At 40.9% G+C, this 16,600-nt stretch overlaps 1 protein-coding gene across 2 annotated transcripts in view; it reads left to right on the forward strand.

Moving 5' to 3' along the window:
- The window catches only part of suco (SUN domain containing ossification factor), an 89,112-nt gene that overhangs the window by 46,253 nt on the left and 26,259 nt on the right, over positions 1–16,600 (forward strand). The window contains exons 10-16 of one of the 2 annotated variants that reach the window (XM_078407804.1): positions 2,383–2,450; positions 2,626–2,733; positions 3,804–3,909; positions 6,893–6,913; positions 8,495–8,550; positions 10,277–10,368; positions 12,988–13,053. In XM_078407804.1, the coding sequence (XP_078263930.1) occupies positions 2,383–2,450; positions 2,626–2,733; positions 3,804–3,909; positions 6,893–6,913; positions 8,495–8,550; positions 10,277–10,368; positions 12,988–13,053 (517 nt within the window). The remainder of the gene's footprint in view (positions 1–2,382; positions 2,451–2,625; positions 2,734–3,803; positions 3,910–6,892; positions 6,914–8,494; positions 8,551–10,276; positions 10,369–12,987; positions 13,054–16,600) is intronic. The other variant, XM_078407805.1, reaches the window with a different exon arrangement.

Genomic DNA, 16,600 nt, shown 5'->3' on the forward strand with positions numbered 1-16,600 from the left:
TGTTTTTACTTTAAAATGCACTAAAAGAGGCTTGAAACGGGTAATTTTGTGTGTAAATTTTCCAATTTTTTGTACCCCCGTTCTACGCCTCGTGCAAGTGGTCGGCTCTTTTCCTCTTTTTTGGACCTCATTCACATGCCTGCACCATCACAGTCTCCTTCCATCCCCTCCCCAAATCCCGATCCACGGAGCGAGCAGGGACCAGACTCGGCGGCCTTCCCTCTCCAGGCGAGCTGGGCCTGTGGTTGGGGTACAACTGCAGGCCGTGCTCCACGCTGCTGCAGGGCGTCCAATGCCTTCTCCATCGTCGAGGCCCTGCACTGTATCCCACGCCGGTCTGCTTACCAGTCCTCTGACTTCTTCCTCTCTGGTCTACGGGGCGAGCAGAGGCTGGGCTAGGTGCCGACGTCTTTGGACTAGATCTCGTCGCCGCGACAGTGAGCCAGGCCTGTTGTGGCCAGTAGGGAGGTGACCTTCTGTTGAAGTCATGGTAAAGTGTCGCAGTTTTTGTTGGGCAGCACAGTGGCGCAACAGTACAGCACCAGAGACCCAGGTTCGATCCTGACTGTGGGGGCTGTCTGTACGGAGTTTGTACTTTCTCACTGTGACCTCCGTGGTTTCCCTCGGGTGCTCCGGTTTCCTCCCACACTTCAAAGAAGTGCAAGCTTGTAGGTTAATTGGCTTTGGTTAAAAAATTATTTGTTGACCCTAGTGTGTAGGATAGTGCTAGTGTACCAGGTGATCACTGGTCAGCTTGGTCTGAAGTGAGTGTTTCCACGCTGTATCGCTAAAATCTGAAGGCTCATTGGTATACACTGCAGTGACTGGTTGTCGTGGTGAAGAATCAGCATTTGGGATGGTGGGTAGGGTGCCATTAAAACAGGCTGCTTTGGCCTGTATGTCTTTGGTTTAAACCAGCATCTACAATTCCTCCCTACACATAGCGTCTGGGTTTGCCGCATTCAAACACCATCTATAGAGTTGTGGATGTTGAGCTGACAATGGTATGCATCCACGTTTCTGGCCTAATGGGAAAGAGAAGGTAATTTATTAAGCAGCTGAAGATGTCCAGCTTTAATGCATTACTTTGAGCTCCTGTTATAATATCCTGGGGCTGAATTGATAGGTCTGCAATGACCACCGTGAGACTTCATTGTCTGTGATGTATTTTGATCGTGGAAAGTTTCGCATTAATACTTGATGACCCAGGTTAATGAATCAATTCAATGATGCTTGATTGTCACGTCTCCCTAGGTGCGGAGAAATGCTTTGTTTTGCATACAATCTGGTAAAATTCGAGAGGCAAACCACCTCGGCAGTGTACAAGTGTCGTTGTGTTTTGGCGCCGACAGAGTTACAAACGTTCACCGAACAGTTCTATCTGCTGCTGGTAACAGGCCCCACGCTACCAGCAGTAGTTCCCCATCAGTAAAGTTTCTTGACGAAACAGGCTGTGTGATGCTTCCTTTGATATTTTTTTTTGGTGGCAGTTATTCACATCTGTTCCTTAGAATTTAGCACTCTAGCCCCTCTTGAATCGAGGTTATAATGGGATCTGGAGCTGAGTAAAACCAGTAAGTGGGGCTTGTTGCCACGGTTGACTACTCCTTTAATGATCAGGGATAGATTGATAAAATGTAAGTTGACATGATTGAACCTGTCAATGCTTTTCCTGGATGTATTTGTGCAATGTTCCATTTTGTTGGGTAGATAATTGTGTTTTGGAACAGCACTGGAACAGCTAGTTCGAGATAGAAGGCATTGGCATAGCATCCAGAATGTTTGCTTTTGAGATTTACTATATTAGGCACAGTCAGCTAGCTACCTGATATTAAATGAGGCAAATTAAATTGATTTAAGATTGGCTTTTGTGCCAATAAGAGTCCAATAAAAAACAAATTATTTTGATGTGAGCAAAGGTGAAAAGTAAGATTAATGTTAATCCTGTGTACAGCATCCAGATGACTTGAACAAAATAAAGACACGTGTTTGTCAAGTTTCTAGGGTGGAAACATGAAAGTTGAGATAGATAAGATTAAAACTTAAGACATTTGCATTTCGTTTTAGCCGTTTTAAGATAAGTAGGGAGTTGCAACGTGGCACTGCAGTAGAGCTGCTGCCTTGCAACACCAGATCCTGAGTATGGATGCTGTACGTTCCCCCACACTCCATAGATGTACAGGTTTGTAGGTTAAGTGGCTTCAGTAGAATTGTAAAATGTCCGTGGTGTGTAGGTGAGTGCCAGTGTATGAGGAAATTGCTAGTCGCCGTGGACTCGGGCCGAAGGGCCTGCTTCCGCGCTGTATTGCAAGTCATCTGCATGCATTTATTGCAGTATAACATTTCAGTCCTAAAGGTGTTTATTACAATTTTGCCTTGCAGAGCAATTCAGCAATTCTAATGGAAAATATGGACTTGTACATGTTAAATCCATGCAGCACCAAAATTTGGTAAGTGGTAAACCCAGGTCAACAATTTATGAAAATCAAAGGAATTGTTGCCATGAAATACTTTTCATATATCTCATTCTGATTTGATGCCATTGGCAGAAAGCAATCACAGGTAGAATAATGTCCTGTTTTAATAGTTACCGATGATACAGCAAAATGGCATTTTCTTTTGCAGGTTTGTAATTGAGTTGTGTGAGCCTATTCAAGTCAGGCAGTTTGATGTCGCAAACTTTGAATTATTTTCATCTACGCCAAAGGACTTTCTAGTTTCCATCAGTGACAGGTATGTTTCAGTTGCCGCTGATTAAAGGTTTTATTCCATACTATAGACAATAGGTGCAGGAGGAGGCCATTTGGCCCTTCGAGCCAGCACCGCCATTCAATGTGATCATGGCTGATCATTCTCAATCAGTACCCCGTTCCTGCCTTCTCCCCATACTCCCTGACTCCGCTATCCTTAAGAGCTCTATCTAGCTCTCTCTTGAATGCATTCAGAGAACTGGCCTCCACTGCCTTCTGAGGCAGAGAATTCCACAGATTCACAACTCTCTGACTGAAAAAGTTTTTCCTCATCTCTGTTCTAAATGGCCTACCCCTTATTCTTAAACTGTGGCCCCTTGTTCTGGACTCCCCCAACATTGGGAACATGTTTCCTGCCTCTAACGTGTCCAACCCCTTAATAATCTTATACGTTTCGATAAGATCTCCTCTCATCCTTCTAAATTCCAGTGTACACAAGCCAAGTCGCTCCAGTCTTTCAACATATGGCAGTCCCGCCATTCCGGGAATTAACCTAGTAAACCTACGCTGCACGCCCTCAATAGCAAGAATATCCTTCCTCAAATTTGGAGACCAAAACTGCACACAGTACTCCAGGTGCGGTCTCACTAGGGCCCAGTACAACTGCAGAAGGACCTCTTTGCTCCTATACTCAACTCCTCTTATACTCTTATTATCCTATACTCTTTTATTTTTAGTCCAATGTAAAAATCATCAGTGTTGGTACACTGTTAGCCAAGATAATTTGATTTTCTTAATGATGCAAAATCTCAACTTCATGTAAAGCAAAACTAAGATGTTGAAAATCTGAGGTAAAATTGAAAATGCTGGAAGTAGTTTGGGTAAATGGAGTATCTGGAGAACTGAAATGAGTTACTGCTCCCGACCTAAAACAATAATTCTTTCAGTTCAAAGATGCAGTTTGACATTAAAAAAAAATGTTTTTGACAACATGTGAATGATCTGCTTACAAACTATTTTATTCTGTTTGCAAAACTGGATATTGTTCTGTTGTGAGAAAAGTCTAATATTAAACGACTCCTAACGACTTATATTTGCCACCTTTATATTCAGATATCCCACCAATAAATGGGTTAAACTCGGCACATTCCATGCTCTGGATGAGAGAACAGTACAGAGCTTTCCTTTAGATGAACAAATGTATGCCAAGTATGTCAAGGTAAATGTGCATGTTTTCTCTACATTGGAAGGAATGAAATAACTAAGCCATCACCACTGGTTAAATCTGCTGTCTACAGGAATATATTATATAATCTGATATTAAGTGTGACCATTGCTGCTTGCATTATCTGTTTGATTCGCCAGAGATATCCTCTGTACGAACTTGTGCAATAATAGTGCTCTAACAACAAGGTGCTATGTACAAATCTGTTTTATGTGACATGTCTTAAGTGGTTGTGTGCACTTCATTTCTGAACATCTGAGAAATCTTCTTACGTAAATTTGCTGCAATGGACTCGTAGTTCAAACCATTATTGAAAACTAGTCTTCATTCAAATGTATAATTTTTTTTTTTTTTAACTTCCATGCGATTATTTGTAACCACTGGTTTAATTTCTTCACTCGAGCATTCTTTGCTCTGGAAGCTTTTTTTTTTAAACAGTGTCCTTTTGAGGATTGGTTTCTCTCCCCCATTTCTGACAAACAAATCGTGCGTAGCTAGTAGGAGCCCCAAAGATCAATTTGAACTGAATTTGGGCACCTGCATCTCTTAAACAAAAATACACTTCTCAATATGTGATATTTGAAGAATCTGACAAGTTTACATTGCAATTGGTGCTAGGTACGTGAGACGTGTGCGAACTAGCCAGAGAGCGAGAGAGCATTCATCCTGAAAAGATGTCTTAAAAACAGCTCATAATTTTCCTCTGTGCTGCCTACTTTGTGTTACTTATCGTCATCATTATTACTGCTCAAGAACTTTTTGAAGTTACTTTATCCCAACATCTGGGATGTACAGACCTAAACAACTTTGGATGGAGAAACTGGAGCATATCCTGAAGTAGTCCAAGGTTGGTTGGGCTTGTTAGACTTCATCTAGAGCGTCAAGAGTGTGGAAATGGGTGAACTAAAACCTGAAGTGAAGACTGTCGTTGGAAGACCGGCGATGCTGCCTTTCTGTGCCCAGCAAGGTGTTAATTTTGAATTGTGAATTGCAATGCTCTACCAGAGTGGGTGCTTGTTCAGCATAATGCTTGTATGTCAAATGTCCAGTAATTTAAAATATTGTGCCTATAAAACTAACACTTTATATCGCAGGTGGCTTGATCACATGTATTTGTGTCATTGCTTTATTAAGTAGTTTAAGGCAGATAAATATTTAGTGTGGTTGAACCCTACTATATTTCGAAGGCAACAATCGTGAAACGTATAACATAATTAAGGAGATCGTTCTTCAGACTGAAGAAGGGTCTCGACCCCCAATGTCACCCATTCCTTCTCTCCAGAGATGCTGTCTGTCCCGCTGAGTTACTCCAGCATTTTGTGTCTTTCTTTTGTGTAAACCAGCATCTGCAGTTCCTTCGTACACAGAGCTTTGTGTTAGATTTTTTTAAGGGGTTGGACACGTTAGAGGCAGGAAACATGTTCCCAATGTTGGGGGAGTCCAGAACAAGGGGCCACAGTTTAAGAAGAAAGGGTAGGCCATTTAGAACAGAGATGAGGAAAAACTTTTTCAGTCAGAGAGTTGTCAATCTGGAATTCACTGCCTCAGAAGGCAGTGGAGGTCAATTCGCTGAATGCATTCAAGAGAGAGCTAGATAGAGCTCTTAAGGATAGCTGAGTCAAGGGGTATGGGGAGAAGGCAGGAACGGGGTACTGATTGAGAATGATCACCCATGATCACATTGAATGGTGGTGCTGGCTCGAAGGGCCGAATGGCCTCCTCCTGCACCTATTGTCTATTGTCAATAACTTCAGAATTTTTTATAACTCATCTAGTTTACCTTCAATGCAGACTTTGGAATATTTGGGTATTTTGGTTTTTATTTGCTTAACCGTAAGGTACAATCCCTTGGCGTGACACACTCACTTTGCCTCCCATTTCTTTCCTCCCAATAAAATGGCGCATTCCAGTGCTATATGGTGATTTACTTGTTCCCACCTGGTTGAAAAGATGAGAGATTTGTGTTAATAGACACAAAATGCTGGAGTAACTCAGCAGGACAGGCAGAGCATCTCTGGAGAGAAATGAATATGTAACGTTTCGCGTCGGGATCGTTCTTCAGACAGAAGAAGGGTCTCGACCCCCAATGTCACCCATTCCTTCTCTCCAGATATGTTGCCTGTCCCGCTGAGTTACTCCAGCATTTTGTGTCTTTCTTTGGTGTAAACCAGCATCTGCAGTTCCTTCCTACACAGAGCTTTGTGTTAGTTTTTAAAAAAAAGATTTTTTGGGTTTTAGAGATACAGCGTGGAAACAGGCCCTTTGGCCCACCGGGTCCGCGCCGCCCAGCGATCCCCGCACATTAACACTGTCCTACACACACTAGGGATAATTTTTACATTTGCCCAGCCAATTAACCTACATACCTGTACGTCTTTGGAGTGTGGGAGGAAACCGAAGATCTCAGAGAAAACCCACGCAGGTCAGGGGGAGAACATACAAACTCCATACAGACGGCGCCCGTAGTCAGGATCGAACTTGAGTCTCCAGCGCTGCATTCGCTGTAAGGCAGCAACTCTACTGCTGCGCCATCGTGCTGCCGTGTTAGTTGACTTGAACATCTATCGCTTTGCTTTGGTCTCAGTTTTGTTCTGTTTTCACTAAACTCTAACCTGAATGCTCATGAGCAGTCTGTTTTTTCCTTAAATAGCTGAAATTACTGAAGGCGTAGAGTGCTTTTATTAATGTAAAATAAAATTGAAAATAATTGATTAATCCAATACTTGGCTGAAAATATCCTGCAAAAATTCAAAAATATCTTTGCAAATGATCAAACTATTTGACTGATCTGTGACTTATTTTACCTGGAAAGCTTTTGTGTTTTGCTGTTTAAATTCTTCCGAGCACAATATTTGGAGAAAGATTTTACTAGGAAACTGTTTGCGAGTATTGGTACTGTGACCGTAATAGCGTGTAGTGTTCGACCTTGCTGTTGCTACTCTTACTGACATCTTTTTCTCCCTTTCTCTTGCTTCAGATGTTCATCAAATACATAAAGGTTAGCATTAATAGAAGTTAATCATGGACTGGAAGTTTCCTTTCTGGAGACACTGCAAGCATGCATGAAGTATAACCTTGCATGCCTTTATCAATGAAGTAATGTGCACTGGCGAAACTCCAACCAAATAAATCAAACTTAAACGCCAAACCACTCCAACTGGGATCATTCATTAATTGCGCTGTTTCTGCCAACAAATATCACTGCTTGAATATATTAAGAACCTTTCATGAAGTTTGGTGAAAATCTAATAAGTGTAATCCCCTCAAAATCCCCTCCCATCTAGAGCGAAGCTTGTAATTTAACATTGATCTTTGTAATGCTCTGACTAGAGTTGTATCACATAGGAATGGCTGCTTGCTACACAACATATTCCTTGTTATTTTACAATGAGTACACAGCAAAAGAGGGTTGTTACATAGCTGGTTTAAGCTTGTTTTTTTAATAAAAAGGAAAGGTTAGTCTTTTGATTATTGTTCATATTGCTTTTTACCATTAGCTTATTATCATTAGCTTATTACCATTATGTTTAGCTTGGAAACAAGCTGATGAATATCAACAGCTAATGGTAATAAATATCTCCATTCCTCGGCATTGTTTCCATATCTATTGGATTTTCATCAAACTTGTATTCACATATTTGTGTATCCATATTCCTCTGTTTTCAATTTTTTTAAATGGTCACTCTTGGAACCAATATGATATTTGACTATACCACCGTAACCTTCACAAATACTATTTTATAATTATATATTTTCAACTGTGCCTCTGTATTCCTTGTGTTTTTTGTCGGGAAGCAGGTTTTGTTTTGGGAAACAAACTCTTAACCTAAATGTTTAATTATACGAGCTTATTAATAATGAACTCATTAATGTCAAATGAATGTGTGGGGTCTTGCCATCCTTGTATTTCTGTGTTAAATTGAATCATGCTAAGCTTTCATAAATTGCTGATTTGTAACTGTTCTGATTTCCACTGTCTGCAGTTTTCAGTTAACTCTTAACATGTTGTATGTCTTGTAATGCCGATATGACAAAGTCCTAATTGCATTGTAAAGGACACTTTTTATTGCTCAGGTCTTGCAGCTTTCTGTGAATAAGTTTTTGGATTATTTTCATGGGTTCTTGTGTGTTCACATCTAATTATGGATGAGTGAAGTCAGTTGCAAAAGCCTTTGACATTGCATGAAGAGTATTGTGACTCTCCCTCCATTAATGTGTGAGTGTGAATGGTGATGCTGCTTAACTTGGGCAAATGTGCCAAGAAAAAAGAATTCATTTGTTAATAAGTGCCTTTTTAAAAATTGTTGTTCAGAATATATTTTATCTGCATATTTATTAGCTACATTGTGCACACTTACTATATTAAAAGTTGCAGAGCTGCTTCATTATAAACCTGTATATTTTTATCGTCAAAGGTAACAAACCAGCATTTTTAAAATTCACCACTATTTCTCTGCTATATAAATAGTTGGCTGCACGACTTGGTGAATGAGTTTTCTGAAAGTTTCACCCATGCTTTTCTTAACTTGAACAGTTAAATGACTTGACTTGTGTTCATTAAATATTTGCTCTTTTGTAGGTGGAATTGGTATCACACTTTGGATCAGAACACTTTTGTCCCCTTAGCCTTATAAGGTATAGTTGAGGTTTACTGAATGCATCAATCAGTGTTCCCTTTCAAGTATACAAATAAGACAACCACGTTTTCACCTGGTGTATTCCCAAAACCGTGCTCTGGAATGTTATTAGATGGAACACTGCAAAATATAGAATAGAATAGAATAGAATAGAATAGTTCCTTTATTGTCATTGTAACATGAGCCATGTACAACGAAATTGTAAAATGTCAGCCAGTCAGTGCACCATTCAAACATTTCTAAAAGCTAACGATACATACAAGGTAAAATATTTTAAAAAAGATAAACAACTAAAATAAATATCATGAAAATAGCACGCATAAACACCCAACCCTACATCCTTCTGTCGATTTCACAGTCTCTTATTATGTATCGCCCCTGCGTTCCTTGGCGGCTACATTTAGTGCCTTTATAGCAGTGGGGTAAAAACTATTTTTAAGTCTGTTTGTCCTTGTCCTTGTAGATCTGTACCGTCTGCCTGACGGTAACAGTTCAAACAGGGAGTGTCCGGGGTGGGAAATGTCCTTTATAATACTCTGGGATTTTTTGATGCAGCGGGAACTGTGTAAGTCCTCCAAGGTAAGTAGAGGGCAGCCGACAATCCTCTGGGCGTTGTCAATGGCCCTCTGGAGCGCTTTCCTCTGAGCCGCTGTGCAGCTGGTGTACCATACGCATACACAGTATGTTAGGATGCTCTCAATGTAGCACCGATAAAAGGACAACAGCAGTCTCTGAGTGATGTTATTCTTCCTGAGCACCCTCAGGAAGTGCAGTCTCTGCTGGACCTTTTTCAGCAGCGCAGAGGTGTTCACGCTCCACGTCAGGTCCTCCTCAATATGGATTCCCAGGAAGCGGAAATCCGCCACCCTCTCCACACAGTCCCCTCTGATAGTTAATGGTACCATGTCCGTTTTATTCTTTCTGAAGTCTATTATTATTTCCTTTGTCTTTAAGGTGTTGAGGAGCAGGTTATTTTCTCCACACCACACTGTCAGCTGCTCCACCTCATCCCGGTAGGCGTACTCGTCCCCCCCGGTGATGAGTCCCACCACCGTAGTGTCATCCCAACTTCGATTCTGTATTGGCCAAAGGCAAATCGCACAAAATCCAGTATTTTTGTTTGAACAGGAGTGGCCTCGTGTGTCTATTTTTCTGTCTTTTTAAAAATAATCAAGATATAATATATAGAATGTATGCAGTAAAATCAGAATGACAAACCATTTTCAGCCAAATATGTGGTAAATATTGAGAATTATTAACTCTTCAGGGTTCAGATAGTAAATATGCTGTTTTTCAAAAACCAACTGAAAGTTGTTTGACGTCAATTATTTTTGAATATTCTCCACTACTGTAAATCCCAAAAGCCAAGTTGATTAATTTTGGAGGCATTGTCTGCTTATAATGCGAAACATATTATATTGAATGCTTACCCAACTAAAGCCGTTGAACTGGCACTTGCAAAAGTGAATGATCGAACCTCCAATGCAAAAATGGCAAACTGAAATAAAGCAATCAGTAATTGCTTCATGAAAACAAATCCTAGTTTGATCTTTTATGTCATAGGAGCTAGGTTAATACTTCAGTGCAATGTTTACTTTTTTTTTAGTGGCAAGCTAATGGAGAGCCAGAGATAACCACTAGTGGAGCTCCATGTCTGCTGATATTTTTAAATATACGTTTATTTTGTTGTTTTTAAAATATAACTTCAAACATTTTTGTGTTAGGGTGTTTGGTACCAGCATGGTGGAGGAATATGAAGAAATTGCTGAATCTCAGTACAGTACGGAGCGCCTAGAATATCTTGATGAAGATTATGGTATGGATATTTTAGTGGTATTCTCTTTGTGGATATTATTGTTGGATGCCTCCAGTAGGAAGGTATCTAGAAGATAGACACAAAAAGCTGGAGGAACTCAGCGGGGCAGGCAGCATCTCTGGAGAGAAGGAATGGGTGATGCTTTGGGTCGAGACCCTTCTTCAGACTATCTAGGAGATAGATAGATCAGTATCTAGGAGAGCAGTTTGTTGAGTGTCAATTTCCTGCCTAGTGTCATTGTGTGACTAGCCAAGTGTTTGTAATGTCCAATTGACAATTCTATCTCCATTTCAATCTAGCAACTTGAGATAAGCTCAAACTTGGATGGGTATCTTGACCATATTTCTTATTGCTTTCACAAGGGGACTTCATTACATTTCTCTGTATCTGTGTTTTGTCTCGCTCATTTAACAATGCCACCTTTTTAACCAGTGCTTCTGATGTGCCTCTTTATTCGACCAAATATTTGTCACAAGGTATAACTGGGCCTGCTACATTTAGTACATCTCTACTCTAGCTTTGCCTGGGTTGCTCTCTTGGCTGTTCCAAACTTTCCTCTGCCTGGTCTTCCCACTCCTCTGGTTCTTGCTTTTTTCACCCTCCATATTCCACATTTTCCAGGTGAACAGAGATGAGACAATTCGGGTCTATTCCTTGGTGTTTCGAAAAATGAGGGACGACCATATTCAAACAATAAAGATCCTAACGGGGATTGACAGGGTAGATGTTTTCACAACTGGGATAGTCATAAAGCAGGGGACCTGCCTACAAAATAAGAGGCAGTGCCTATAACGGAGGTGCATAGAAATTTCTTAGGACAGTGAATCTCTAGAATCCTGAGCTTGAGAGAGAAGTGGAGGCCAGATCATGTTTCAAAGGTCCTTTATTGTATTCGATTTACTGTTTAAGGTGGAGACAGATAAATAACTGAAAGATAAAAGAATTAAAGGTCGTGGGGAGTTGGCATATAAGGAGTTGAGGCCAGCATAAATTAGCCATGACAGCATTGAGTGGTCGGGAAGGCTTGATGGCTACTCCTACTCTTGGGTTCTTATGCTCTCTCCTCCACTTCCACATGATATCTTTCAACTTGTTTATTTCTAATCTTTTTATTGACTTGAAATGTGTTTCCAATCTTTGTTTAACTGCTGGTACAAATCGAAGGTATTTATTTCACAAAATGCTGGAGTAACTCAGCAGGTCAGGCAGCATCTCAGGAGAGAAGGAATGGGTGACGTTTCGGGTCGAGACCCTTCTTCAGACTTTGTTTACCTTATTTTCAGCATCTTCCATGGTTTGTCAGATTTTCCTCCACTCTGCCATCGGCAACTGTACCAGTGATCTGGAAAACGAGAGGCGAAGTATTCTGTTCAAAGGCATTTTCATAGAGTTAAAATGCTGTTCCTGCAGTGTGAAAAATCTTTAACTAGAATACAAATGCAAGGATTACAGGAACGTAGAATACATTAAACACGGAACAGAAACAAGTTGGGTGGTGTTACTGTTCAAGCCACTTTTCATTCTGTACATCTCATTCCAATGTTAAACTTGCAATGTTTTTCTATATAGTCGTCTAGTTTTGATTTGAGAGCAACAATAGCAGTTCATAGTATTTCAAGAGTGACAAACTGCAATTATCATAGATACTTTTTACTTATTAGCACAATACATTTTGCTAAATACAACGTTACATTTTACAACTTTTTAAAACTAGATATTCATTAAATATTCTGTAACATATTTTGATCGCCTTCTTGCTGGGCGATTTGAAGCTATAAAGGGATCCGCTCTAACAATTTAATTTACAAATTTACAAGTTTTTGAATCCTGGCATAAAATGTTAGTGGGGTGGGGAGGAAAATAATTAATGTTTTGTGAATAGGAAGGAAATGTATATCGAGTGCATTGCCCCTTGCTCTCCCCACATCCAAACCGATTTGTCAATGCAGGTTCCAAAAATTGGGAAGATCAATTGACCCTCAAATCAGAGGATTACTAGCATTGAGACAAACCTCCATTACTATGTTTTTTTGGTAGGATTTAGCCTATGAAGGTGTTGGCCCTATAGAAAGACTTTCCCAGCAACACTGGGACGGGTTAGATTCGATGCCACAAAATATTCTTAGTGCCTTTAGTTGTTGTACTCCAGTCTCAGTAATCGGCTAAGGGGTGCCAATTATTTTGAGAAGCTAATGGTTCCATTCCCTGGGAAATTTTAGGTGACAGCACATTCTTTCAAAGAACAATACCTAATGATTGGTGCAAACTAAAAAAAAAAGATCTTTAAAGAAAATTTGGCTTACTTGAAAAGTAGACTGATCTTGATTTAATATTTAAAAACGCAGCTTTCTTTTATTTCCTGTTTGTGCTTGGTTTTTGGCAGTGTGTGATTGCACTGCTTTCCGGAGATTCTGCATTGAGTTTGGGCTTGTAAACCAAAATCGTCGTAATCATTGTTTTCTCAGAAGGAACAGAATGGCTTTGTACATGTATTGTTTCCACAGTGGAAATCTTCAAACAATTTTGACATCTGTTTTCTGCAAGTAGCATTTGGTGCGCACATTGCTGTTTAATGTTTGCATGTAGCTTTTGAGAAAATGTTTGTATGTCATTAAACAGATTATCCGCTGGATTATGGTAGCCGAGAAGAAAAACCATCCAAAAATCTACTGGGTTCAGCCACAAGTGAGTTTTTAATACATTTTTTAACTCCACATTTTGAACTAAGGATTCAACTAAAAATTATGACCTCAGATCTTAGCCATTGACTTTTATGCCTCTGTTTCTCTTGCCCTGCCCAAATCTTATCTGTGGTTAATCATGCTGCCCATTTTCAATCCCTCATTCTGTTTATCATTATGCTAAACCTTCCAGCCTTTTAATTGTTTATTGAAATTATGATTGCAATTTGAGTGTCCCATGTTGTTTGATGGATGCAAAGCATGTTATAGTGTTCAAATGTATCACAAAATGCTGGAGTAACTCAGCAGGTCAGGCAGCATCTCGGGTGAGAAAGAATGGGTGACGTTTCAGGTCGAGACCCTTCTTTATACTGATGTCAGGGAGGGGGCAGGACAAAGATAGGATGTAGTAGGAGACAGGAAGACAGTGGGAGAACTGGGAAGGGGAGGGGAAAGAGAGGGGCAGAGGAACTATCTGAAGTTGGAGAAATCAATGTTCATTCTGCTGGGGTGTAAGCTGCCCAAGCGAAATATTAGATACAGTTCCTCCAATTTGTGGTGGGCCTCACTATGACAATGGAGGAGGCCCATGACAGAAAGGTCAGACTGGGAGTGGGAGGGGGAGTTGAAGTGCTGAGGTCGGTTAAAGCAGACTGAGCGAAGGTGTTGTGCGAAACGATCGCCGAGCCTGCGTTTGGTTTCGCCAATGTAGAGAAATTGACATCTGGGACAGCGGATACAATAGATGAGGTTGGAGGAGGTACAGGTGAACCTCTGCCTCACCTGGAAAGACTGTTTGGGTCCTTGGATGGAGTCGAGGGGGGAGGTAAAGGGACAGGTGTTGCATCTCCTGCAGTTGCAGGGGAAAGTACCTGGGGAGGGGGTGGTTTGGGTGGGAAGGGATGAGTGGACCAGGGAGTTACGGAGGGAACGGTCTCTGCGGAACGCAGAAAGGGGAGGAGATGGGAAGTGGTGGCCAGTAGTGGGATCCTGTTGGAGGTGACGGAAATGTTGGAGGATAATTTGTTGTATACACTGGCTGATGGGGTGGAAGGTGAGGACAGAGGGGACTCTATCCTTGTTACGAATGGGGAGAGGGGGAGCAAGAGCAGAGCTGCGGGTTTTTGAGGAGGCCCTAGTGAGAACCTCGTCTATAATGGAAGAGGGGAAGCCCCATTTCTAAAAGAATGAGGACATCTCTGATGCCCTAGTATGAAGCACCTCATCCTGGGCGCAGGAGGAATTGGGAGTAGGGGATAGACTTTTTACAGGAGAATGGGTGGGAAGAAGTGTAGTCAAGATAGCTGTGGGAGTCAGTAGGTTTGTAGTAGATGTCGGTCACTAGTCTGTCTCCTGTGATGGAGATGGTGGGATCCAGAAATGGGAGGGAGGTGTCGGAGATGGTCCAAGTATATTTAAGAGCAGGGCGGAAATTAGTGACACCTTCGATTTGTACCAGAATCTGCAGTTATTTTCCTACACATGTTATAGTGTTCACTTGATCTGTAACAAATTATGATAGCTAGTACTTAGTAATTTACAGTTGACTGAAAGATTTGCATTTTTATGGAAATTGAGGGAGAAGTAGTAGTCTGGCCAAATTACTTAACCAAATTTTTGGGTGTTGGACATAAAACAAAATACGCTGTCTGTCCCGCGGCACCGCAGATACTGGTTTATAAGAAAAGGGACAAAGTGCTGGAGTAACTCGAGGATTCTTGATGTGATTCAAGTCCGGATGGTTTTTAAATTACAGGGAAACTACAGCTCATGGAGTTTACCACATGTTTGAACATGTTTCCATTGTTTCAAAGTGTGTTGTGCGGGAATCACAGTCCAATGTATGCAATTGGGAACTGTTTTAATTCTAACAGCGATGACATTGGACCTCAAGAACCGAATATGCAGATTTTGATTAAGATCTCAGTAATTTGAGATCACTCTAAAGAGATGACAGCTGTCATATGTCACTAATGACCCACACAGCAGGCATTGTTTCTTGTCAGAAATATGAGCTATATAATCTTTTTTGAGCTTGGGATTATTAATGTGCGCGAGTTTGTCTCGTCAGACTTTAGACTTTTAGATTTTGGAGACACAGTGGGAAGTGGGCCCTTCGGCCCACCGAGTCCTCGCCAATCAGTGATCACTCCGTGCACGAGCACTATCCTACACACTGGGGACAATTGACCTACAAACCTGCACATCTTTGGAGTGTGGGAGAAAATCAGAGCTCCCATGCAGTCACGGGGAGAACGTGTAAACTCCATACAGACAGCACCCGTTGTCAGAATCGAACCCGGGTCTCTGGCGTTGTAAGGCAGCAACTGTAAAGACAGCCACTGTGACGCCCTTGAACTGTGCGGGCGTGAAGCCCATACCTTTTGGATTTTTAAAAATTTGAATGTTTGGAGCTATTCACATCCAACGAACATTACTGCAATGTTTCTGATCTTACTGCAACAATGTATTACCATTTCAAAATCCACTAACTTGGGCAGGGAATGCCAAATTCAATCTTTAAAAATTGAGATACTACATATTGTATAGCATGCATGAATTTTTAAGAGGAAAGTAATCAATGTATTTGAAATAAAAGATGAAGCCCCACTTTAATATTTAGTTATTAAATTCCTGATCTCACAGTAAAGCTCTGTACCAATTTATTTATTCGTATCTGTACTCGTTTGAGTACATATCAATTCAAATTTGTACCAAACTTGCAAAGTGACGGACTTGATGAAAATATCCAGTTTCAGGGCTTTTTCTTGTCATGTTTGTTGCCCATTAGGACTTTGGTTAAGGGCAGTGCAATTGGCCAAATTTGTTATAGCTTCTGAAAATTTGTTTTCTGTTTCTCATTACATGTTGGTTTGTTTGAAACAAGGGGTTGGTTTGAAAAGATAAAACGACAATCTCATGCTCTTTCTGTAATGCTGTCCTGTGATCGCACAGCACATGTACATGCTGCATTCTAAGTTTGGGCAAGATAACAACACGAGTGCTATGGTGCCAACAGCTGACAAGTATGTGAGATCCTAGGAAAAGCAAAGGTAGAAATGGGAAAGAAAATGGGATTGGTTAACATGTTTATGTTTCTGACAAAAGGAACTGCAGATGCTGGTTTAAACCGAAGATAGACACAAAAAGCTGGAGTAACTCAGCAGGACAGGCAGAGAAGAAATGGGTGACATTTCTGGTCCTTCAGCAGACCCTTCAGAAGAAGGGTGTTGACCCGAAATGTCACCATTCCTTCTCTCCAGAGACGCTGCCTGTCCCACTAGGTTACTCCAGCTTTTTGTGTATCTTCTATACTATAACTAATGCTTTCCCATATCAACTGTGATCTAGCTGAATAGTGGAGTGTTTTCAAAAGCGCAGACGGGCTACTTTATTTTCTATTACATTTTTGATCTGTAGCATGCTACTTGCACTGTTTAGTATGCATGTAGTTCTGTGTAATGGCTTTTACTGGATTAGATGTTCATTTGCTGTTCATCTGGTTCTGGCATGATCCCTGTTATTATAGCTTTTTCCTCTGTTGGTTTCTC

This window comes from Rhinoraja longicauda, chromosome 11, assembly GCF_053455715.1.
Source record: "Rhinoraja longicauda isolate Sanriku21f chromosome 11, sRhiLon1.1, whole genome shotgun sequence".
Classification (NCBI taxonomy): Eukaryota; Metazoa; Chordata; class Chondrichthyes; order Rajiformes; family Arhynchobatidae; genus Rhinoraja; species Rhinoraja longicauda.